At 40.9% G+C, this 21,546-nt stretch overlaps 1 protein-coding gene across 1 annotated transcript in view; it reads left to right on the plus strand.

The window, feature by feature from the left end:
• The first annotated feature begins 560 nt into the window (after positions 1 to 560).
• OSBPL10 (oxysterol binding protein like 10) overlaps positions 561 to 21,546 on the plus strand; it is a 98,825-nt gene continuing 77,839 nt past the window's right edge. The window contains exon 1 of the mRNA XM_042888507.1: positions 561 to 871. Coding sequence (XP_042744441.1) covers positions 561 to 871 — 311 coding nt within the window. The remainder of the gene's footprint in view (positions 872 to 21,546) is intronic.

A 21,546-nucleotide genomic window follows, 5' to 3' on the forward strand; every position in this document is an offset into this window, starting at 1 on the left:
GTGATCTGAGAGGGCTTTTCTGATCTTAACGATTCCGTGACTTTCGGCGTCCTGCAGCGTGCTGGGGACGGCTCTGGTACTGCCGCTGCTGGGCACACGCATCTCGGCGTGCACCGCGGGAGCGGCTCACAGACGGCCGCCTGTTCGGTGCCACGCTCCGTGGCCGCGGGCACTCGCGCGCATCCATCCGCACCAAGAACCGCCCTCCTGCCGAGCGTTGCTTTCCGCGGGCGCAGCTATCGTAGCGCGAGGGCCGCGCGCCCCGGGCACACACCGTGCAGCGTCGCAGCGATACGCGCACAGCCCCACAGGGCCGCCGCCCCCTGCTGCGCTCAGCGCGCGGCCCGCGCACACCCAGGGCCGGGCCCCAACGGCCGCCCGACGCCCCCCGGCCCCCGGCGAGGGGCGGCGCGCGGCTCCCTCTCCCGCCGCGGCCCGGCCCCTTCTCCCCCGGGCGCCGCCCCTCTCTCTCTCCCGGCGCCGCCCGTGAGTCAGGGCTTTGCCGGGCGGTAGCGGCGGCCGCGGCCGGAGCGGGCTCGCACCCTGTGCCGCGGGGCTCCATGGAGAAGGCGGCGGCGAGCGAGGGCGGCGGCAGCAACAGCAGCAGCCGCAGCAGCAGCCGCCCCGCGTCGGCGGGCTCCTCTCCCTCGTCCTCCTCAGCCGGCCGCGGGCTGCCGGGCCGGGCGGCGGCCGCGGGAAGGCTGGATGGAGGAGGAGGAGGAGGAGGAGGAGGAGGCGGCGGCAGCCCCGGCTCGGCGGCGGCCAGCCCGGGGGGCGCGCAGGCGCCGGGCGGCATCGGGAGGCGTCGGGAGCCGGTGCTGGAAGGGACGCTGAGCAAATACACCAACCTCCTACAGGGCTGGCAGAGCAGGTAATGCGCCGCCGGGCCGCGGCCTCCCGGCCCCCGCCGCCCCCAAGATGGTGCCCGGCAGCCGCCGCCCCGGGCCGCCCCCTCCCCGCCCCGGGCAGGTAGGCCGGTGCGGTGAGCCGGCCCTTTCCCGCCGCTCCGATCCGCTCTCTTCCTGCGGCCCTCGGAATTTATTTTCGTTTCGTTTCGTGTGATTTTCCATCCGAAGGAGAGGCGCACCGCTGTGTGGGTGCGGGAGGCTCCCGGCTCCCTTTCCGCGGTCCTCCTCGGGAACTTACCTTCCTCACGCTGGGAAAGTTGGGCGGGACAACCGGAACGGGTGCGAGCCTCACGGACCGAGTTAGAGAGAGGTGCCGTGCTTGTGTCTGCAGTCACCGGTGCGATTTGTTGGCTTCGGGGCGGGCCACCGAGGAAGCGGTGAGCCGGTGCTCTGAGGGCTGCCGCGCTGCCCTTCCTGCGTGACAGGTGCTGCGCTGCGCTGAGGTGGCGGCCGGCTGCGGGCGGGACGGCCGCTGTGCGCCCCGCTGGGCGTGGGGCCTCGCCGCGGGTTGTGGGACTGAGAACCGTGCGCTGGGGTCCGTGGAACGCGGAAGGCTCTCCATTGCTGCTTTACTTCTTGCTGAACTTACTGGATGGGTGAGGTTGGGTATCTGTACCTCAACTTTTGAATGTACGGCGTCGTGGTGGTGGCTCTGAAGAGAGGCAGTGGCAATAGAATGTCTGCAGGTCCAGCCACAAACCTTAGGAAAATGAGAAAGAAAACTTTGCTTAGGTTGAGTGATACCAAGCAGTGAGAATGCAGGCATAGCTCTCTCCTGGATGCTCTGGCAGTAATTTTAAAGCATTTGTAAGTGACAAAATTAAATGGTACAGATGCCGAGGATGCTTTGATGCTGACTCTTGCAGAGCAGGGCTGTAGCAATACTTGCTGAAAACTTTCAGAAACGGATCTGATTTCATGTGCGGGAGGGCACGCACAGGTTATACCCACTGTGAGTGATGATCCATACCCAATAGGGATAGGCACTTCTCTTCACAAACCAGGTGTCTTTCACTTAATGTATAGGCTGCTCTCATGGAGCCATAAAGAAGGCCCTTGACTATCTCTTGGCTACTGCTGCTCTGTGCTAGATTCGTGTCGGAATCCTGTCTGTTACTGACTTATGCAGACCTTCTGTCGCTTTGTTTAAGAACCAAATAAACACAGTTTGATATCAAAATGAACAACTAACCCTCCCTCCTTTTTATTTTTTTTTTCCTGGTACTGCCATATCTTTTGGTAGAAGCAGTAACTTTTCCTAATCGTGTAAGTGTTGCTAAGGGTCATTTTCAGGTAACCTGATGAAAATTGCAAAATTGAGGTCTTTGCTTGTAAATCTTTGGGTCTAGAACTGCCTGCTTGTTAGTTTTGGGCAGCGTTTAGCACTGATTAGATCTCTCATAAGGGTGGGAGTTTAAGACAACGTGTGTGATCTACATATGTCTGAGAAACTTCTGTCTGAAAACATTACAGAGATAAATGTCGCATTTTAATTAATATTATTTTACTCTTAGCAGTCTATTTTAATCCTGCTGTATAATGCTTTGTCAACCACTGATCTTATTTTGTGTAAATCTGGCTATTTGACTACATGACAGCTTCTGGGCTAAGTGATGTTTCTAGTTCATTCAGGTGTTCCTTGATCTATGTGTATGTTGACTGGGATTGGTGATGGCAGTTTTAAACAAAACAGTTGCTACTGGAAGATTACAAAAGTCGGTCTTACTATAATTTCCAATAAACAAGTATGCGTGGGTTAAAGTGAGGTTGTCTGTTTGGGAGTGTATGTATTGTGGAATGATCGTAGAAATTAGTTCTGAGTTTACTTCATCTGAAAAAATGCAGGATTGTTTTAAGTTCATGATCGATACAGCCAGATGGCATGAATATAAATAAAATGGAACGATAAAGAGGAATCTGATAGAGTTCAGTGATTGTGGATTTGAAATGTTTTTTAAAGTACCTTATCCATTAACCTAAATAATTTAAATGCATTTAACGTTAGCTTTTGCCATGAGGTATTGAAGTAGATAGGCTTTCTTTCCTAAGTTATTCCACGCTTATTATGCAGGGTGACCTCTAAAATTCTGAAGACGTTTTCCTCTTGTTTGAATTACAATACATTGGTGTGGCTTTTTTATCAATCCTCCTTTAAGGAGAGTATGCAAGATATTCCTATTTTGGATGGGGCAATATTGAAGCGTAACACTGCATTGATGAACAATAGCTGAAGTAATTGAAGGCCTCCGGTTCAGTCAATCTTGAGAGCTGCATTAATTTCTATTTTAAGAATTTCGGAGGGTTTATTGTCTATTACTAAATAAATCTATTTGTTCTCTTCCAGCAGGTTCAGGAACAGCCTGAACCTTCCAAAAAGAAAAAGAGCTAGATGGTGGGTTTTTTTTTGTTTGCTTTGAGGCAGTTTGTTGCACAGTAAAGTTGTCAAGGGGGCTGGGCTTTTAGAGTGTCTCTGCTGAAGTCTGACTTGCGATTGGTTTACACAGGTGCGAAGGCAAAGAGCAAAACAACCTCAAACACAGACACTTTCATGGAAGAACATTTGTGTCTGATCTGAGATACTAGAATATCTCACTGTCAGGACAGGTCAGGCATTGGCTGCAGGCCTGGTGTTAGCAACAGGGGGCCTGCATGAATGAACAAGGTTCTGGCCAAACTCAAATACAAAAAAGAAGCCTACAAAGGATGAAAGCAAGGTCAGGTAACCTGAAAGGAATACAGAGAGCACCTGGGGATGAAGTTAGGATAGCTAAAGTCCATAGGTAGAGTTGAAGCAGGCTAAGGATGTAAAAGCCCTTCCTGTTCCCCTTAACAAGTATATTAGTGACATAACTAGGAAGACGTTCCTTAGTGAAACAGGAGATCTGGTTACCTGAGACAGTGGTAAGGCTGAGGTACTGAATGGCCTTCTTCAGCAGCGTGGTTGCCTTCAGGAACACCAGTTTCCAGAGATCAGAAGGAAAGGCTGGAGCAAGGAAGTTGTAAGTTTAGTGGAGGAGGATCAAGTCAGGGAACACTTAAACAAACTGGACATTCTTAAGTTCATAAGCCCTGACCAGATGTGTCCATGAGTGCTGAGGGAGCTTGCAGGTATGATTGAGATGCAGCTCTTGGTATTCTTTGCTCAATAAGGGAAACTTGGAGAAATGCCAGAAGACTGAAGGAAAACAAACATTGCTCTTATTTTCAAGAAAGACTAGATGAAGGACACAGGTAACTACAGGCTGGTCAGCCTTCCCTTAGTCACTTGAAAGGTGATGAGACAGCTGATCCTGGAAACCATTTCCAGGCATATGAAGAAGATGATCAGGAGTAGTGAGTGTGGATTCAGCAAGGCGAAGTAACGCCTGGCAACCTGATAAGCTTCTACAGTGAAATCACCAGCCTTGTAGATGAGGGTGGAGATGTGGAAGTTACTTTCCTGGATCTTTGGTACTGTGCCCCATATGCTCATCATTGAGAAGCTATTGAAGTATAATCTGGATGAGCAGATGGTGAAGTGGCTGAATGTCAGTGCATAGAGTAGTGGTTAGTGGTTAGTGGTACAAAATCTAACTGGGGGCAAGTATTGAGCAGAGTACCCTAGGAGTTGATTCTGAGAACAGTCTTGTTCCACGTCTTGATTAAAGATGTGGATGATGAGGTATAGTAAACTTGCAGATGTCACGAAACTGGGGGAAGTGGCTTATTCAAAGGAATGTGCAGCCATCCAGAGTGACATGGACAGGCTGGAGGTAGGTTGTGGAGTCCAACAAAGAGAGATGGCAAGTCGTTCTGGGGAGTGATAATGCTGGATGTGCTGGGGGCCACACAGCACAGCAGAAAAGGACCTGGGAATCATGATAGACACCAAGGTAGCTGTGAGTCAGATGTGTGCCCTTGCAGATAAAAAAGCTAATGATATTCTTGGGTGTATTAGTAGGCAACTGTTGCCTAGGGAAAAAGAGATTGTCCAACTCTTGGAATCGTCTTAGTACTAACTATATAGAAAGTGCTGCAGCCCAGCCTTTCTGTTTGTTTCTTCCCTGTCATAAGAGAGGTGCAAAACATGTTGAGAGTCAAAGATTAAAGAGTCTAGTACAGCGATGACTGCTCCAGGTTCTTTCATTGGTACCATTCAAGTTCTAGGAATGAACTGTGACCTTTTTCCAGTGTAAAAAGCAAGTAGGTGGTCACTGGAGAAATACGACTGTACTTGAATATGTTATTGAAAGTTAAATGTATGTTGCTAGTTTCACATAAACTTGGAACTTAAAATGTCAAAAATCACTTATTAGTAATTTCTGTTTTAGACTATATGCTAATCATTTTTTTCCTTAATCCTGAAATCTAGGTAGCTTCTAGGTAGAAATGGGACTTTCTTTTTTTCACTCCTCTATTTCCTTCACTTTTTATTATTGAAACTTTTCGCTCCTAATTGTTTATTGTTGAAGGTCATTGTTAGAAAAAAAAAAAAAGCAAAACCTCTTTGTTGTATACCTCTGATTTAATTGTAGGAAAGTTAAAATTTTAAGTGAAGATGCACCCTGTCTGTGCTTAGGTAATGGTTGATTAAACCTAACTTGTTTGATCACTAACTGCTTGATTTACCTTGAATAGCTTTTTCTGTTGCCTCTAAGCAGATGTCAGGAGAATGGAGAAGGCTGTTGGAACTGAGAAGTTAGAGAATGGCTTTTATCAAGGTAATGGCAGGAAGAGAAATAGATCATTCTGTCTCTCTGCCCTTCAGTGATGCTTACAAGAAACATTTTGAAGAAAAAAAACTTTGAATGTCAGGTTGAAATTTAAAAGGATGGTCTTGTGGTTTGGACTTTGGAGATGTCCATGGCGGTTCTCCAAGCAATCCACATTTCTCTTGTCCCCGGGCAGGTAACCCAAGTTCTTTGTTCTTTGGCTGCCCATGTCACATAGCCTCACTGCTACTTATGCCTATGTGGAAGATAAGTTCATATAACGTATGGTAATTTACTGTGTAAGATGTTTGATGGCATCGTAGGCGTAGGAAAAGTCTGTTTAAAATAAAGGAGACTTGAGTGCTTTCACTCAGTGTGTTTGGGATTTTCAAGTGCACTTCAGAGCTGAGCAGCAGTCTTGGTACCAGAGGGAATGAAGTGACAGACAAAATAGACCGTGGTCTTCCTTTCACCCAGATGTCACACTTCATTTTCAGACAGTGAAAAGAAGTGGCAGTTGGCTCTAGCACTTACCCTTATCTGGATTTAGTTATTGCTAGTTCATCTCACTGCTGTCTTTTTGAATGGAGATCTCTGTGCTTAGCAACGCAGTGATAAATGTGGTTAGAGGGAGCACACATGTTCATGGTAGCTCATCTGAAAAAATGCACCCGTTTGTGCATACGGATTTGTGTTCAAGTAGGTGAAGTGACAGTAAGTTGTTAAACTAAGTAATGTGCCTTGGAGTCTTTTTGTGAGTATATAAGAAGTGTATTCAAGAGGTTTTTCACATCACTTTATATTTAAAAGCAATTATTAAATAAGAAGAATGCATTTGGGCTTTAGCTTCTCTTTGCATAACTAATATAATAATTCTTATCTTATTCTTTATGATCTATTTAAAAGGTTTTATTATATTTAAAGCCTTTCAAGTGAAAAGGGTGCTGAAAATCACTGTCAACTCTTAATGTAAAATGATGTATTTTAAATCAGCATTATAATGGATGATGAAACAAAAAGTATTGAATTTGATACAAATAAAAAAGTTGAGTTTCTTTTCTTGGCCAAATATATTTCCAGAACTTAATTTTTTTTCTTTTTTTCTCCCCAAGTATCATGTTGTTATGCTTTAGGTCTTTTAGGATGTTGGGAATATCTTTCTGAGATGGCTGAGCACGTTTCAGAACCTCATCCAGGGAGGCAAGGCTTCTTTTTTTTTTTTTCTTTTCTGCTGCAAATAGATTTCAGTAAGCGCTATTGAAATACTACTGTACTTCTCTTTCCAAGATGGCATTTACATCACACCGAAAGTAATGCCTCCTATATATTTCCTTGGAAACTACAAAAGATACAAAGAACATAGTAAGACTGGTAGAGTAAGCTATCACCTACAGAGCACTATTTTTTCAGCATACTCACCACCATTAGCTATGCATTTTCACCAGTGATGAACAAGAGCCAGTATGCCTTGCTTGTAAAAACAAACAAACAAACAAACAAAACCTGCACCAGTGAGTGACCTGCTATTTTACAGCTGCTGTGATGATGATGTTGCTAGGAAAATGTTGCCTGTGCAGTTCATCTTCCATCGGCCTGAACGGATGGAATTCAGAAGGTGCCGAATCTGGACTGTATGGTGGGTGTGGTAGGACAGTCCTGTAACGATTGGCAGTGTGCTCTGTGATCTTCAAGCTGGTGTGTTGTCATGTTGCAAGAGAAAGGTGGTTGTCTTCTCTGCCCTGACTCTGGAAGTTTGAGCCTTCAGCTTAGTCACGGTGGTGATGACCTCTGATTTTTGCAGGCCAACATAATAAAGTAGGAGGCATTACTTTGAGAGCAGCAACCACAATTAACAGGTAAATTGAGTAATTTAGAATCTAAGTACCAGTTACCTAGCACAAGCTGTAGCGTGTCTTGATTCCCGTTCCACCTGGACTTGTGTTTCTCTGGGAACGTGAGACTTTTTCCTCCAGTGATAGAGTGTTTGGAGCCAACTTTTAATTACTCACTGCTTAAGAAATTGCCTTTCTTAATATGTGTCAACCTTTTATTTTTATTTTTTTACTCTAATATTGTTATGTGTACTGTGTAGGAGACAGAAAACACTGCTTACCAAATTTCATTTCCTCATGCATCTTTTTGGAATGGTGATGTTATCATTTCTCTGTTGATAGCTGAACCAGTAGAATCTTCAGTGGAGCTACAAGTCAAGATTCCCAGTAATTTTAATAATGTATGACCTTATGATTACTATTGGCCGTTTCAATGTTTTCCTTCAAGTCTGGACACTGGAACGATATACAGTTAATTGTGATTGCACTAGGGAACAAATGCAAATGTAATACATCCCATTTTCTCCAATTCAGTATTTCCTGCTTAAAATGTCCACAACTTAGCTTTTAAGGTCTCCATTACAGTTTTGGGAAATTAGCTCTGTTTTGACTTGTGAATTTAACTCTCATTACACACAGCACTGATACTTCGTGTTCCCTGGTGTTGCTCTGGTTCTCCAGACAGATACATCCGTACCCCATCTCTTGCAATTGTCTGCTTGCCTTGCTTGAGTTGTATGTGGTCTAATGCTTGTTAGGCTCTTCTGTAAGCTGTATGTGTTGCTTCTTATTCTTCTTTCTTGTGTCCATTAGAATACTCATTTTGGAAGTACTGTGATGTTCCTTTATTTATTTTTTTTTCCAGTAGGAAGGTGATAAAATGTCTCTTTGCTATATGCTCTATCCGTGGTTAGCACATGGTTTTTCATCTCCCCATCTCCTCTCTTTTCATCTTAGAGTTTCTAGTGGCTTGTGGATGCCTTATTTTTGTAGGGGGAGAAGTAGTAATTATTTGTTTATAAACATTAAAAGCATTTAAGAGCATTTAAGAAATATAACTGGTGAAACATTATTAGTTGAAGAATTACTTTGGAAAAATACGTTAGTGTAAGGATTGGCTCTCTCTCTCTCTATATATACATATGTATGTATATATGTATGTATGAGTATATATATATATAGATAGATAGATAGTGCTTTTCCAGGCCAGTCTTCTCTCTTGTAATTACAGCTCTTTTTGTCACTAGATGTATGATTTTTATTTTGACGTTACTAGAATATGTGCTATTTGCTGAGGATAGCTTATTTTCATGTTATCAGCAATCTTTATGGAGATTTTTTTCATCTAGGTCATTGCTAAAAACTATAACCAAGACCTGATTGCCAAGGAATGCTATTAGAAATGCATTCACTTGAAGATCCTTGCTGTGTTATATTTTGAGGCTGGCTACATCCTTTAGCTGTTTTTCAATGCATTTAATGTCTCTTGCTGAAGTAGAATTGTACTGGGGTCTCCATGCTTCTTTTACTCTGGTTAGGGGAAGAAAAAAGTGAATTGGCTCATGACTGAGTTACCTAGGTGTCGGCAGGATGGAGCAATAAAAAGTGCCTTACTCATTGCTGCAAGCATTTGGGCATTTTGCACTGGCACAAAAACCTTCTGAAGGTATTTTTTTTTCTTTTGGTGCCTTATCACAGTAAGCTTTTTATAGAAGCTCTTGCTCTTGAAAACAGAAAAAATCTCTCTCAATTGGAAGGTTTGCCTTTCACACCATAGGGTAGGTTTTTTTCTTTGCCTTTGCCTTTGCCTTTGCCTTTGCCTTTGCCTTTGCCTTTGCCTTTGCCTTTGCCTTTGCCTTTGCCTTTGCCTTTGCCTTTGCCTTTGCCTTTGCCTTTGCCTTTGCCTTTTTTTTTTTCCCTTCCTTTGGGCACATTTAATCTTACCTGGTTATTAGGCTTGGATTTTGTTACTGTTGGGTTACGTGTCAGTCTTTTTATCTTATTTTTATTAAGCAAATGGAAGGAAAGGGTGATTTGACAGTAGAACAGGGGAAGAAAGATGAGGTGTGCAATGGTGAGAGAAACTTAGAAAGAAATAAAAGCTGCTGGAAGAGGGTTGATGGAGGGAAAGGGAGCCATGGAGGAGGAGGAAACGAAGGAAGGAATGAAGAATTAGGTACAAAACTGAAGACAGTACAGAGACCTTGAGCAATTTTTTTTTTTAATGAAAAAGAATGTCTAGAAATCATGTAATATATATTCAGAATGATGTTGAGGAAGCCTGTGTGAGAAAATCTGCTCTTAGTTTTAATCCCACTTGTAAGAACGACACAGAAGAAGTAGGCAGAAATTATTCTTTTCTACTTTGCAGAGCGCTCTGGGCAGTGCCAAGATTTTTCTGCTTTCTTACCTCTCCCACCTTCTGTGACAGAGTTTGTTCCACATTAATAGCATGTGAACTGCAGCCAGGGGAAGCTACTGACAGCGCCCACCTGGATATATAGTCCTGTGCCAGGCTTATCTTTGCCCTTTTAAACACAGTATTGTTCATGTGTAAATTTAAGCATATGTGATGATTTTTCCTTTTAAAGGTCACGCGTGTTGTTCCTTTGTTTTTCATTAAAGAATGAGTATCTGGATTTTTGTGCATACATAAGACAGAGATTTTAGAAATAGATATAAAGCAGCAACTTAACATTTAAAGGTCTTTCAAAGTAAATGTTGCTTGTAAATTAGAATGCGCTGTCTCCAGGGGGATTATGGCTAATACTCTGAATATCTCACAACATATTGATGAAACCACCATTTGGTGGGCTGTGGATTCTGTGCATATGTTTCTAGAAGCACTGTTGACAAGATACTGTGTTGTGAAGAGGGCTGCACATCAGCTGTCAAGACCAAACACAGAAACTTTAACTTCTCAGTCAATGAATCAATGATTTCAAGAGAAAAGGTAGGGCCAGCCCTATTCAGAGAGTAGACATGTAGAGCTGGGAAATTCCAGGTCTCGTGAGATGATGTAGTAAGAAAGAAAGATCTGGATTCTGCAGAGCTTTGTTTGGACTTATTGAGATGGAGAAGAGATAGAAGTAAGGTGGATAAGAGATGGAAAGGAGCCAGTGCAATGGTAGCTAGAAAGCAGCTTCCTTACTTTGTGTGTCTTAGTTTCATCCATATGATGTATAGAGAAGGCTTGGCGTGGTCTTGAATATGTTTGTAATTTCAAATTGGGGATTTGGTGATTACAGTTTTTTTTGTTTGTTTGTTTTTCTTTTTAAAGCTAAGAAAAACAAACTGTAGGGAAGAGAGAAACTGAGAAATAGAAAAAATCCAGAAGCAGGACCTCCTTCAATTGTCCATTGCATTATTTAGTTTCATATAAATAAATATATTTTGAAAAATACAGGCAACTCACAAAAATGGCATAAGTGTTATCATAGCTGAGTTCTCAGCCCCTTGTGTGTGAGCATAGAATAAATATTACTTGTTCAACAGGTTCTGTGGGTGAAATAGTATTTTAAATGAACGTTGCTGTTGGGAGAAGTGCCAATATTCATGAGGTTCAATTTGGAGAACCTAGATGATAAGTTATTGTCTTGAAAGTGAAAAATAACAGCTGCTTTAAGCAGTGTAGTAATCACACAGAACAAATTTGATGGAATAATATATCTGGTTTTAACTTGCATGCAAATTATTGCCCCAACAGGTGTGTTCAGAAGGTGTGTGTCTGCCTGAAAGTGTCTGATGGTCCATGTAATCATATAGAATATATTATAATAATTTGTGTCTGAAATAACTGTGGAGAATATACCTTTATGAATTATGTAAGCGATGCTGTGTGGAATGAGAGAGGAATGAAGAACTGGTATGAGGACTGCTGTTTCCTGGCATCAGCGCATGCCTTTCTGCATCTGGAAACTGCCTTTGAAATCTTTGTGTTTATTGCTTTTGTAAGTGGTGCTTCAGCTCTTATGATGTGTTCCAGGGTTTAGAAACAGCTAAAACCAGGCTGTTTCTTCCACATAAATTACACGGGTAATGTACGCTGGTCCACATGCTACAATAGCTAGATGAACATGAGAGAATTATCAGGAAAAAAAAAAAAAAAGAAGGAGCCAAATTCTTGTATGCACCAGTTTTGTATTGGCATTACAACCCTGGCCTAGGTGATGAAGACAAGAACGTTTCAGATAAAAGTGAGTTATGAACTGTGCTAATTTACTGCTTAGCTGGAAATGTTATTAATGCTTGGAACACATTACAACACATACAATTGAAAAAAAATCCTGACAGTGAGGTTGTATCCTTGTCAGCTTTGCAATACATTATTCTGTAGAAGTAGTTTCTAGAACTAAGTTGTAGCACAGCTGTTATCTTTTTTTCATTAAAAAAACAAAAACAAACCCATATTTTACACTGCGGTGTTTTTTAAAAAACAAAAGCCATCCCCAAAATTGTCTGTTTTATCAGGTAATACCATGGGTCGTTTGTAGAATTTGGGCAAGCCTTAAATGAAGCACTGTCTACTGAGATTAGAGGAAGAAGTGCTAGATCCCTAATAAAAGAGCCTTTCCTTGTTAAATCATTGTCAGAGGTTTAGATATGTGTTTAGGTTTATCTGTTGCAGCAGAACTGAGATCCAAAAGTGGCTCCCATTGATTATAAGATGCTGTGGTTTTCAAATTGAAACAGTAGGCTTTCAGTTTACAGGAAAGTTATTACATCTTGAGGTCTCTTATTCCTTGATGTTCCATATGTAGCTAAAAACAGTGCTGAGGAGTTGCTGGCTTCTGGCAAATACTCTTGCTGAGGACAGGGCATTGCAAAACAAGGTTGAACTATGAAGGTCTGACAGAGAAGTCAGTGAACTGTGATAAAACCTCCATAAAGCTTAGCTGGCTCAAGGCAGCTATATTTGTGGTATATTATTTGTTGATGGGATGGAATTTGTACTCTGTTGGATTGTACTGTTGTAATGCAGTGCAGTCAGTGTCTTTCTCTGGATAGGTTCTTTTTAAGGGGTTGGCTTCTGAATGTTGAAAATACGTCAGCTTGAAACCTAGCCAATATGAAAATAAACCAGGATTAGTTGTGTAAATACTTTCTTGCTTTTACTTACTTTTTTTTCTTTCTTTCTTTCTTTTTTTTTTTAAATTAAATTTTTTAATTAATACATGGGCTACTTAGTTTTGGCAGGTCTCAGTGCAGAATGTCCTGAGAACAATCACAGAAAATCAGAAAAATAACAAGAAAAGTCTGGGATACCAGAAACTTCTAGCTCTTCAGGTTTCTTCTATAATTAAATAACTTGCTGGGGGACTGCTAGTTACAAACCCCCTTCACATCCCCAGTTATATTTTGGTAGGAAAATGTGATTATGCTGGGAAAAGAACGTTACACTTTTCTTAAGTAAGGTACTAATTGAGACTTAGCATAAGAAGGTAAGAGAACAGCCACTATCTGAAAGCAAAACTCTGGATATATATGTACATATATGTGGATATAGATGTAGGAATTAGTTGCAGGCAGTAAGCAGGTGGTGTTTTTGGGCAGTCTCCTTCAGCTGCCCTGTCTTTCCCAGGGGCTTGAAGTGTCCAGTATTGCTCAGAAGAAAGCCTGTAACACATACTGCATTTCTGCTGGGCTTTGGGAGGCTGGCGGATTGTTCAAACGTAGGAAGAACTGAAGGTTCCCCTTTCACACTGTGACTGTGCCACACTGTCAGTGTGTGAAGTCTGTTGGGACTGTCTCTGTCATGCATGAGCTGTAATAGAGGGTGCAGACGACTGTGAAAGTTGGTAGGAGGCTCAGGTGGGCCTTGCTTGGGCACAGATGTTCCGGTAGGAGTTCTGTGCTGAAGGATGAGTCATAGGAAATGGCAACACCTTCTAAGCAGGTGCTGGAGCAGCTTAGAACTGTTAGCCTGATGGCTTGGGTTCATGTCTTTTCTAGTTTTTAAATGGAAGAATTAAAGTCTTGAGGAAAAAGTGTTGAAAAGGTGCTGAATCTTGTCTTTATCCTTCCTGTGTTGGATTGCCGGGTTGGCAGTTAAGTCTGAAGGGATATGAAGTAGGACCAGATAAGTGGCATGAATCTACCTGTCTTCTTTCTAGTGTTTGAAGGGTCCTTCTCAATATTTTCCCCTTTATCTGATCTTTTATTTGATGCTGTGGCAATGAGTGTAGGGTTGGTAGGTATTCTAGGAAGTGAATTGGAGAAAATACTTGAAAGTAAAGAGATCAGCTGTAAAAATGTTGCATTTTCTAATAGTTAGAACTGGACAGACTGACCGTTGGTTCCAGAGATTAGGCAATGGCTTGAAACCTTTTGGAATTTTATTCCCCTTGAGCTTAAGACTGGATTTTTCACAATTTATGTCTGAACAGATTGAACACTAGGGGTGTGGAATAGGTATCTCAACCAAGGGACTTGGACAGCTTAAATGGAACTGTCAGTGATAATAGAGAAAGCAGCTGGTACAGGAAGAGTATACAGTATGGTTTCTCACAGATTGTATTTTTGAGATGGTGTCAGGACATCAAGAACAGATGTCTAAGAGACTGAAAATGCCTACTGTACTCATATGTTGAGTTTTGACTTTCATTACATTCCTTCAACTGGATTTAGTTACTGGAATACTGAATTGCACACTTTTAAAAAGGAAACTATAAAAATTATGGAACTGTAACTAAGTTCTGGAAATCTGGAAACTACTGGAGCTCTGCTTTTGTGCCTTATCTATAATGATCTATACTTGTTCTGTTTGCTTCTTTTTTCCCTAATAGTATTGTCATACTTTAGTTGCTTGAACTAATTTTGATGAATCTGTTCTGTTTCAAAGAGTATTTAAACTTAGGAGTTGGTTTATTGCCCAGTGTTCGATGCAGAAGTTATGTTGTGTCCTTTTTTTTTTTTTTCCTCCCCAAAATTCCCTTCTCTGTTGTGGTTTCATGGACTGTGGTAGGCAGGCTTGTGATTGCAGTTTTAACAGCAAGCATCGATTACTAGAGGAATCTAAGGAATACCTTAATGTTATTTGCAAGAATTTTAGTCTGTTGTTAGGGACTTTTTCTCCAAGTGTATTTAGTGTTTGTTTTTTTTTTCCTCCTTTTATCACACTATTTCCTTGCCATTGCTTTTCATTTCATTCTGAGCAAAGAGGGTGCAGTGCTGGATATGGTGTATGGAGAAGTGTATGGGAGGGAGGCAGCAGGGTACCAAAGGGCACTGCAGAACAGGAATGACCTTTCAGTATCAAATCACTGCTAGGAAAATGTGTTAGTTTTTGCTCTCTAAGTTGAGAAGTATTACTTCTTTACAGTGTTTTCTTGTGAGAAATAATGTGTGTGCAAAATAATGCTTTTTAGATATGGCTGTTAAATGCATGACTTGTAGGTTCTGTTTTCATTTGAGACTTGTGTTCCATTAGAGAATTTTGTTTTCTTCACTTGAACATCTCCAATTATAATATCTTAGAAGCAAGTTGTTTTGAGGAGAGGGAGAATAACGGTGTATGTTCTGGATCACATCTTTTCTGTTTGGGGTGCTAGGCAAGAGAAACTAACAGCTGAGAATCAGCATCTGCTGAGAGTGTTTGTGAGTAGTTTGTACCATTTGGGAAGAAAATGGAAGAAAACTACAAAGAAGTGGTTAAATAGACAAGTACTTAGTACAGTATTGGTTTTTGTCATAATTAGAAACGATGACAAAAGCTAGAAGGAAGAAACACCACCACAAAAAGCAGAGCAGAAATGGGAGAGTTCAAGCTGTACAAATCAAATGAAACTGCTCTGACCCACTGCAGTGGAACTACCAGGTCACAGCCTGAACTTGCCAGGTTGAGCACCAGGTGAAAAGCCATGGCTAACCCAGGGAGCTCAGGGACGGGCAGCGCACCTGAGTGACTGGAAGGTGTGGAGCCTGGATCCATCCATCCTCACTCTCGTGTAAGGGTTAGCAGCTGATCATTAAGGAGTTCTCTGTATTAAGAAATACCAGGACTACTTTTTTTTTTTTCTTATTTTCAGTGTACTTGTTTTGAATTATTCACGCTGAATCCAAACAATTATAAGAATAAGATGATTGTAAGATGATTGTGTTGGTTTTTTTGTTTTTGTTTTTGTTTTTGGTCTTCTTCCATGGAAATACATCACATGCAAATTAGATGAAGTGTAACTTTTGGAAGGGCCTTGGCTTCCAGCAGATGTCATTTCTTTGCAGTCTTATACAAGCAACTCACATAGACAAATATCTCCTACTTTCTTCCAAATAACAATGTTTGAAAAGTGGATCAGTGCAAGAGACAGTGTCACCCAGCATGAGTCCATCAATTTTAATTTCACTGAGGACAGGTTTATTCACTCTGCAGGGGTGATGATCTCCAACAGTGAAGTGGGAGCAGACATAACAGCTTCTTCTGCCTGGAATACATTAATGGCACCTGTGATTTGGAGCCTGGGTGTATTCAGCAATAAAGGTGACTTTTGGTGTTTTCAAATGGTGTTTGTTTGAAAACTTTCAAAATGTATGGGGTGATTTAGCTTCCTGTGTACCTTTGAGTATTTTCCTGCTTGCCCTGCATGAACACATTTTTGTATTAATTTATTTATTGTCTTCTGGTGGTATTTCTGTCACATTGCTCTCTCAGGAAGACTAGAGAAAGCTGGAGCTAATATCTCTAGGTTCATATGACATCTTAGCTGTTTCTCATACATCAAAAGAAACAGAGGATACTTTTTCTACCTGCTGGTCATTTTTAAGCTTAGCAGAAGTGACATTAACCAGAGCTTTACACAGCGTGCCTGAGGGTGTTGAAAATGCAGAATATACTAGGTGTGTGCTTTCACTTGTAGGTTTAATTTTTCGTTATATAGAGGTTTTTGGATTAGCAGATGGTAAGCCAGAGGTCAAATAGATAATGTAAGGTAGAAATGAACGGGGAGAAACTAGTATTGTGTTTGTTCCTCTCTTTGAAGGAAAATACTCAGACCATTGTGCCATCAGTTGTGATTCTTAGTAGTGTTGAATACAGAAAAGTCTAAACATCAGAATTCTCTCTGCAGTTTTATCCGTGCTGATAAATACAACAACACAATATGTCACTGAAACAGCCCTCAGATGATACAGTTTCACAAGGTTTTTTGAACTGAATTAAAAACACGCTGTCACCTAAAGGAAGTAAACTTCTTACTTATTCCTCACTGCACTCACTCGTGGCCATGGGATTCCACTTACAGAAGTGACAAATAAACTTGAAAAAAAAAAAATAATTGTAAATATATCTTAAATGTCAATATCTGTCTTGTAAAGTACTCCAGCTTCAAGGATAACAGTTAAATCTTTGCTGTCACCAGTAAGTGCTTGCTTAGTTTGTTGAAGCTGCAGGAAAAAGTCCAGTGTTCTGTATAACTTGAAAGAATAACGCCAATATATTGTCAAAACACAGGCCTATGGGGGCAGTTGACCCCCTTCCCCCTCCCCTCCATCAGTTGTGTAATAAGCCCAGGAAGGAGTAACCAACTAGTTCTCATCTTTAAGTTGTCCAAGATGATTGTTGATGAGCTAGTTTTGGTAAGAACTTGTACAAAGAAAACTATCTTCACCAACTTATTTATTAGTCCCTAGAAGATACAGTCCAGTGAGGGACTGTATGCTTTGCTTTTGTTTGTGGGTGGAAGTCAAAGTAATAGTGTTTTATACTCAACTGTAGTGTCAATGTGAGTCTTCAGATTTCTGTTTACTTAGTTTTAGGTATATCTCCTGAAGGCTTCTGGCAAATCCAATGACCAAATTGTTCTGCTTGTCTGCTCCTGAATTGTCATCTTCTTCTGCTCTATAAATTGTCCATCGCTCGTTGGCAGCAGAGTGGTTGTGATAAAACCAAGTTCCTGTCTCCATAAAACATTACATGAGTGACTGCTCTAATTAATTTTCAGTAATATCTTTCTAATGAAAACTTCTGGGTACTTTTAATAAGAGATTCTACCAATCCCCTCTCACTTCTTGTATTGCGTGTTTAAATGTGAGGGAAGAACTAAGTAAGAGACAGTCCTGTTTTCTAGTAGATATTTTTTCCAGTAAGTGTTATCTACAAAATAGAGCAGCTTTTATAGCATAAAATTTAACTTTCCTTGATTTCAGGGTTTTTACGCTCTCTTAAAGTGGCCCTAGTATCCCGTAAATTCTTTTTTACTGCTTTACTTGCACTGGTATTTTCTCTTCATTCTTTATATGCTTGTCAGCTCCCTGAAGTTCCCTGACTAACCACTGTGCTGTACCTGTTTTAAGTGACAGGCTGTCACTGTAGCACATTTCACCTATTATGTTTCAGCTACACAGGCAATTTCCATGGCTTTTAACTCTAAGACATTGCAGCCCAAATAACTTCTGAGTTAAGACAACAGATTCCTTTTCTTTGTGAAATTGGCTCAAGCTATGATTGAACAGTGTTTCTAATTTCCGTTCTCTCACTGTTAAATTGAACAAAGAAGTAGGCACTTAGAGTAGCTGAACTACTCTACAGCTACTCTAATTGAAGTCAGAGTATTCTTGTTATTTGAGCTAGCTCTATTTGCAGTCCATTTTGTGGTCTTGATTACTTGAATAGTTTTCCAGACTTCCAACGTGGAGGTGTTTGGGCTTTGGCAGCCAGCAATCATCTCTTCCTCAGTTTCAGTGCTCTTGCTGCTGCTCAGGGTCACTCTCTGTGCCTTTGTTATTTGGTTTATTAATATTTCAGTCCCCAAGAGTACTTCATCTCCAGGTGACATCCAAACTAATATCAGATCTGACATAAAACCTCAGGCCCGCAGTGGCTGTCCTATGCTTAGGTACTTTCCTGCTTGAAACCAGTAATTTTTGGTAATGAAGATGTCTCAAAGTCAGCAAATGGGTGAAGGTGCCTTCGCCAGGCAGGACATAATATCTAGTCACAGTAATGCAGGTTTGAGTTGGACTTAATCCTTACAGGTTGTCACAGAAGAGAAAGGAAGAGTTGGGAGATACAGGTTAGAGAAATATTAACCAGATTTACCTCTGCAAGTATGGGTTGGGTTCATCATTGGCATGCGGTACAAGGGAAGTGATAGGACAGTTTAGGATAGGACAATTGGAAGGTATTGTGTAGTAGACACCTGTGATAAATATTCACTGCTTCCTTCCTTCCTGCATTTTCTGTGCTTTTGGTAATGGTGTCTGCCTCACTTAACATAACTTAGAGGACAGGCTCCAATAGCTAAAGGTGAAGAAGGGTGTGTGGGTACTTCAGTTGGATAGATGTTCTTTGTTTTCAGCAGTCTTTTTCTGCTGTATGTTTTGACATCACTGAAGTTTACTAGCAGCGAATAGCAGAGAACTTAGATTATGGATGATACTGAGTGGCTTGAGATAAAATTGTGATGTAGACCTGACTGTCTGACACATGTCTGTGGGATGTGGTTTTCTTTAAACTTTGCTGCATGATCATGCTGGTATAAACCCAACGATTTCAGACTTCCATTGGGCATAGTGGAGATAGGATACAAGATGTCTGAATTTGCTACTCTCCCATTATGTCGTAGGAAAACCAAGTTATCAAATGATTATTTTTCATTGATTTTTGGATGTTATAATAGCAAACACCAAAAAACCCCAAGGTAATGGCATGTCTTCTCTTTCAGTCTATTAAGAATCCTGCAAAATATGGCAAGTAGTTGTCAGAAATCTCTGTAATGTATTGGCTCTTGGTCAAGTTTAATTTCATTATTGATCTGTCATCATACGTGATTGTACAGAAAATGCATTCTCAGTGTGCGCATCTCTGTGTAGATACTACTGAAAGAATATGGCATAATAGCATCAGTCAGACTTAGACTTGTCAATTGGAGCAGCTGTGTTCACTGGCTACATTCAGTGTCATCTTATTACTTTCACTCAAATAAGCCTCTGAGATTCTTAGGTTTTAAGGTCATTTATAGTATGTTTAATGGACATAATAGAGCCTTCTAGTTCAAAATTTCAGCTTTCCACAATCTGGTATTTGTCTTGTTGGAGAGATGCATTTTTGGTGTGTGAAACTGCTTATTTTGTACTGAATTTTAAGTACTTTGTGGAAAAGGAGTTTGTTAGACACAATGCTATTTTTGATGTGAAGTGTACTCACCAAACCTATCAAATTCTATTGATTGTGTTGCTTCTGGAGATGCTTAAGACTTTGTAGTGATGTATGATTCCCTCAATATTTAGGGTTTTTTTTGTACGCGTGATTTATTGTATGATGAAAGCAAATGAGTTGATTTCTTTCCTTATGTCTCACCTTGATTGATCATAGGCTCTCCAAAGAGTTAATTTGAGTAGTCTTGTGGCACTTTGCTGTGAGACTATTCTTTGACTAAGCAGAGTACGTGCATTGTATTTTCTTTGCATCCTCTTGGTGTGCAAAATCTAAACAATATTAAACCCACTGGATTTTTGGAAAACAGAGAAAGTAAAGAACTTGATTTCTGATGGCTCCCAACTGACAAGATAAACATTTTCCTAATAGTTCTTTTCAGGAGAGTCTTTTTACCTCATCAGGGATCTCTGATAGTCTTTGCATGCTCAGCAGATAGGTGAAGTAATTTATGGTCACAGGGATTAGGTAGATGGAGTAATTTATAGGGACAAAGACTGCAGCACTTTCTGTCCAGCCATCTGGAATACCTCTGAGCCTCGAGTTGAAGACGAGTTAGAGGTCCCACTCCTTAGTGACACAAGGTGACTTAGTGACTTAGAAGGATATCAACAGGCTTGTTATGTAGAATGACTACTAATTTTTGGTGCTGGACAGGCAAGACCTGAGTGATAGAAAACTTGAGGAGGAGAAGTTAAGCAATTAGCAATAAGCATGTGTAGATAGCAGCTATGTATGTTTAGCAGGTATCTGTATGTCTAGTTAAGTGTTGGGAAGATTTGTGAACCTGAAGTAGTGCATGCGCACCTATTTGCAGGATGCCCGCCACTGCAATTGTGAATAAAATCTGCTTTTATCAGAGATGCTGTCCTGATAAATTATTTGGATATTTCCAGTGTTTTCAAGCCCAATTCCCTTTTGGCTGCAGTCCAGTTATTAGAAGTAACATGGAGTTGCTCTGTTCTTGTTTTGTGTCAAAGTTGTTTTCCTTGTAAATGAAAATTTATTTTTCTATCTGCAAACTGTTTTTCATCTGTGATGTGAGTTGAACTGGATGATAATACTGTTGTAATTAAGATTGCACTGACCTGTTTATTCCCCCCAGTTATGTCACTGTTAGCCTTTTCTCTGTGATCTGCAATACAGAAGTGAAGTCTGCTGAATTAAGTAGTAGCAAATTTAGAACAAATTAAAAAAAAAAAAAAAAAAAAAAAAGGAAGATAGGAAGGATTGTTAAACGTCACAAATAGCATTGGGCAGCCAGCCAGTTCACTGGAGTGGAAGGTCTAAGTGCTGCTTATGGTATCAATCTCAATTGTGTACCTTTTGTTTATCTGTTTGCTATAAATTGCTGTCCCTCAGTGTGGTGGTGTTGGATGTGCTGAAGCATGGATAAAGACAATTAATGTTCTTTTTCGTAATTGGTATGAATTCCAAGCCTGATGAGTGAAAAATAGATGCGTTATCATTAAGGCTATATTTTCTTCACAGCCCTAAAAAGCAACCTCTAAGCAAGTCCATTTGAAATTAGAGAACTATGTAGTATTACTTTATTTTTACTGTCTTCTCCTTTTACAAAAGGGCAGCTGACCTTAGTCTGTTGCTGTCTATAGAATTTCAGACTGTTGAGCAGGGGAAGGCAATTGGCTGAGGAAGCAAAAACTGAACTTATGAAGCAAATGTAGCTTCTTCAGATGAGAAGTGACATTTCTGTTCGTGACGTGTACTCACTTAGATGTGTAGAAATTGACTGGGACTTGGCAAAGCAGTAGAGATTTATCTTGAGATTTTGTGGATCTGTGGTTAAAATCAAGGAGAGCGTGATAATCAGAAGCAAGTCATCTATTAACTGTGAGTAATAATTCTAATTCTTATCTCTGTTTTAGATGTGTAATGCTTCCAAAAGTTCCCAGTTGAAGTTCAACTTGATTAGTAGAACTGTTTTTAAAAATCAAGTTTTCATTCTG

This window comes from Lagopus leucura, unplaced genomic scaffold (assembly GCF_019238085.1).
Source record: "Lagopus leucura isolate 7727_CA_CO unplaced genomic scaffold, USGS_WTPT01 Super-Scaffold_100157, whole genome shotgun sequence".
NCBI classification, from domain to species: Eukaryota; Metazoa; Chordata; class Aves; order Galliformes; family Phasianidae; genus Lagopus; species Lagopus leucura.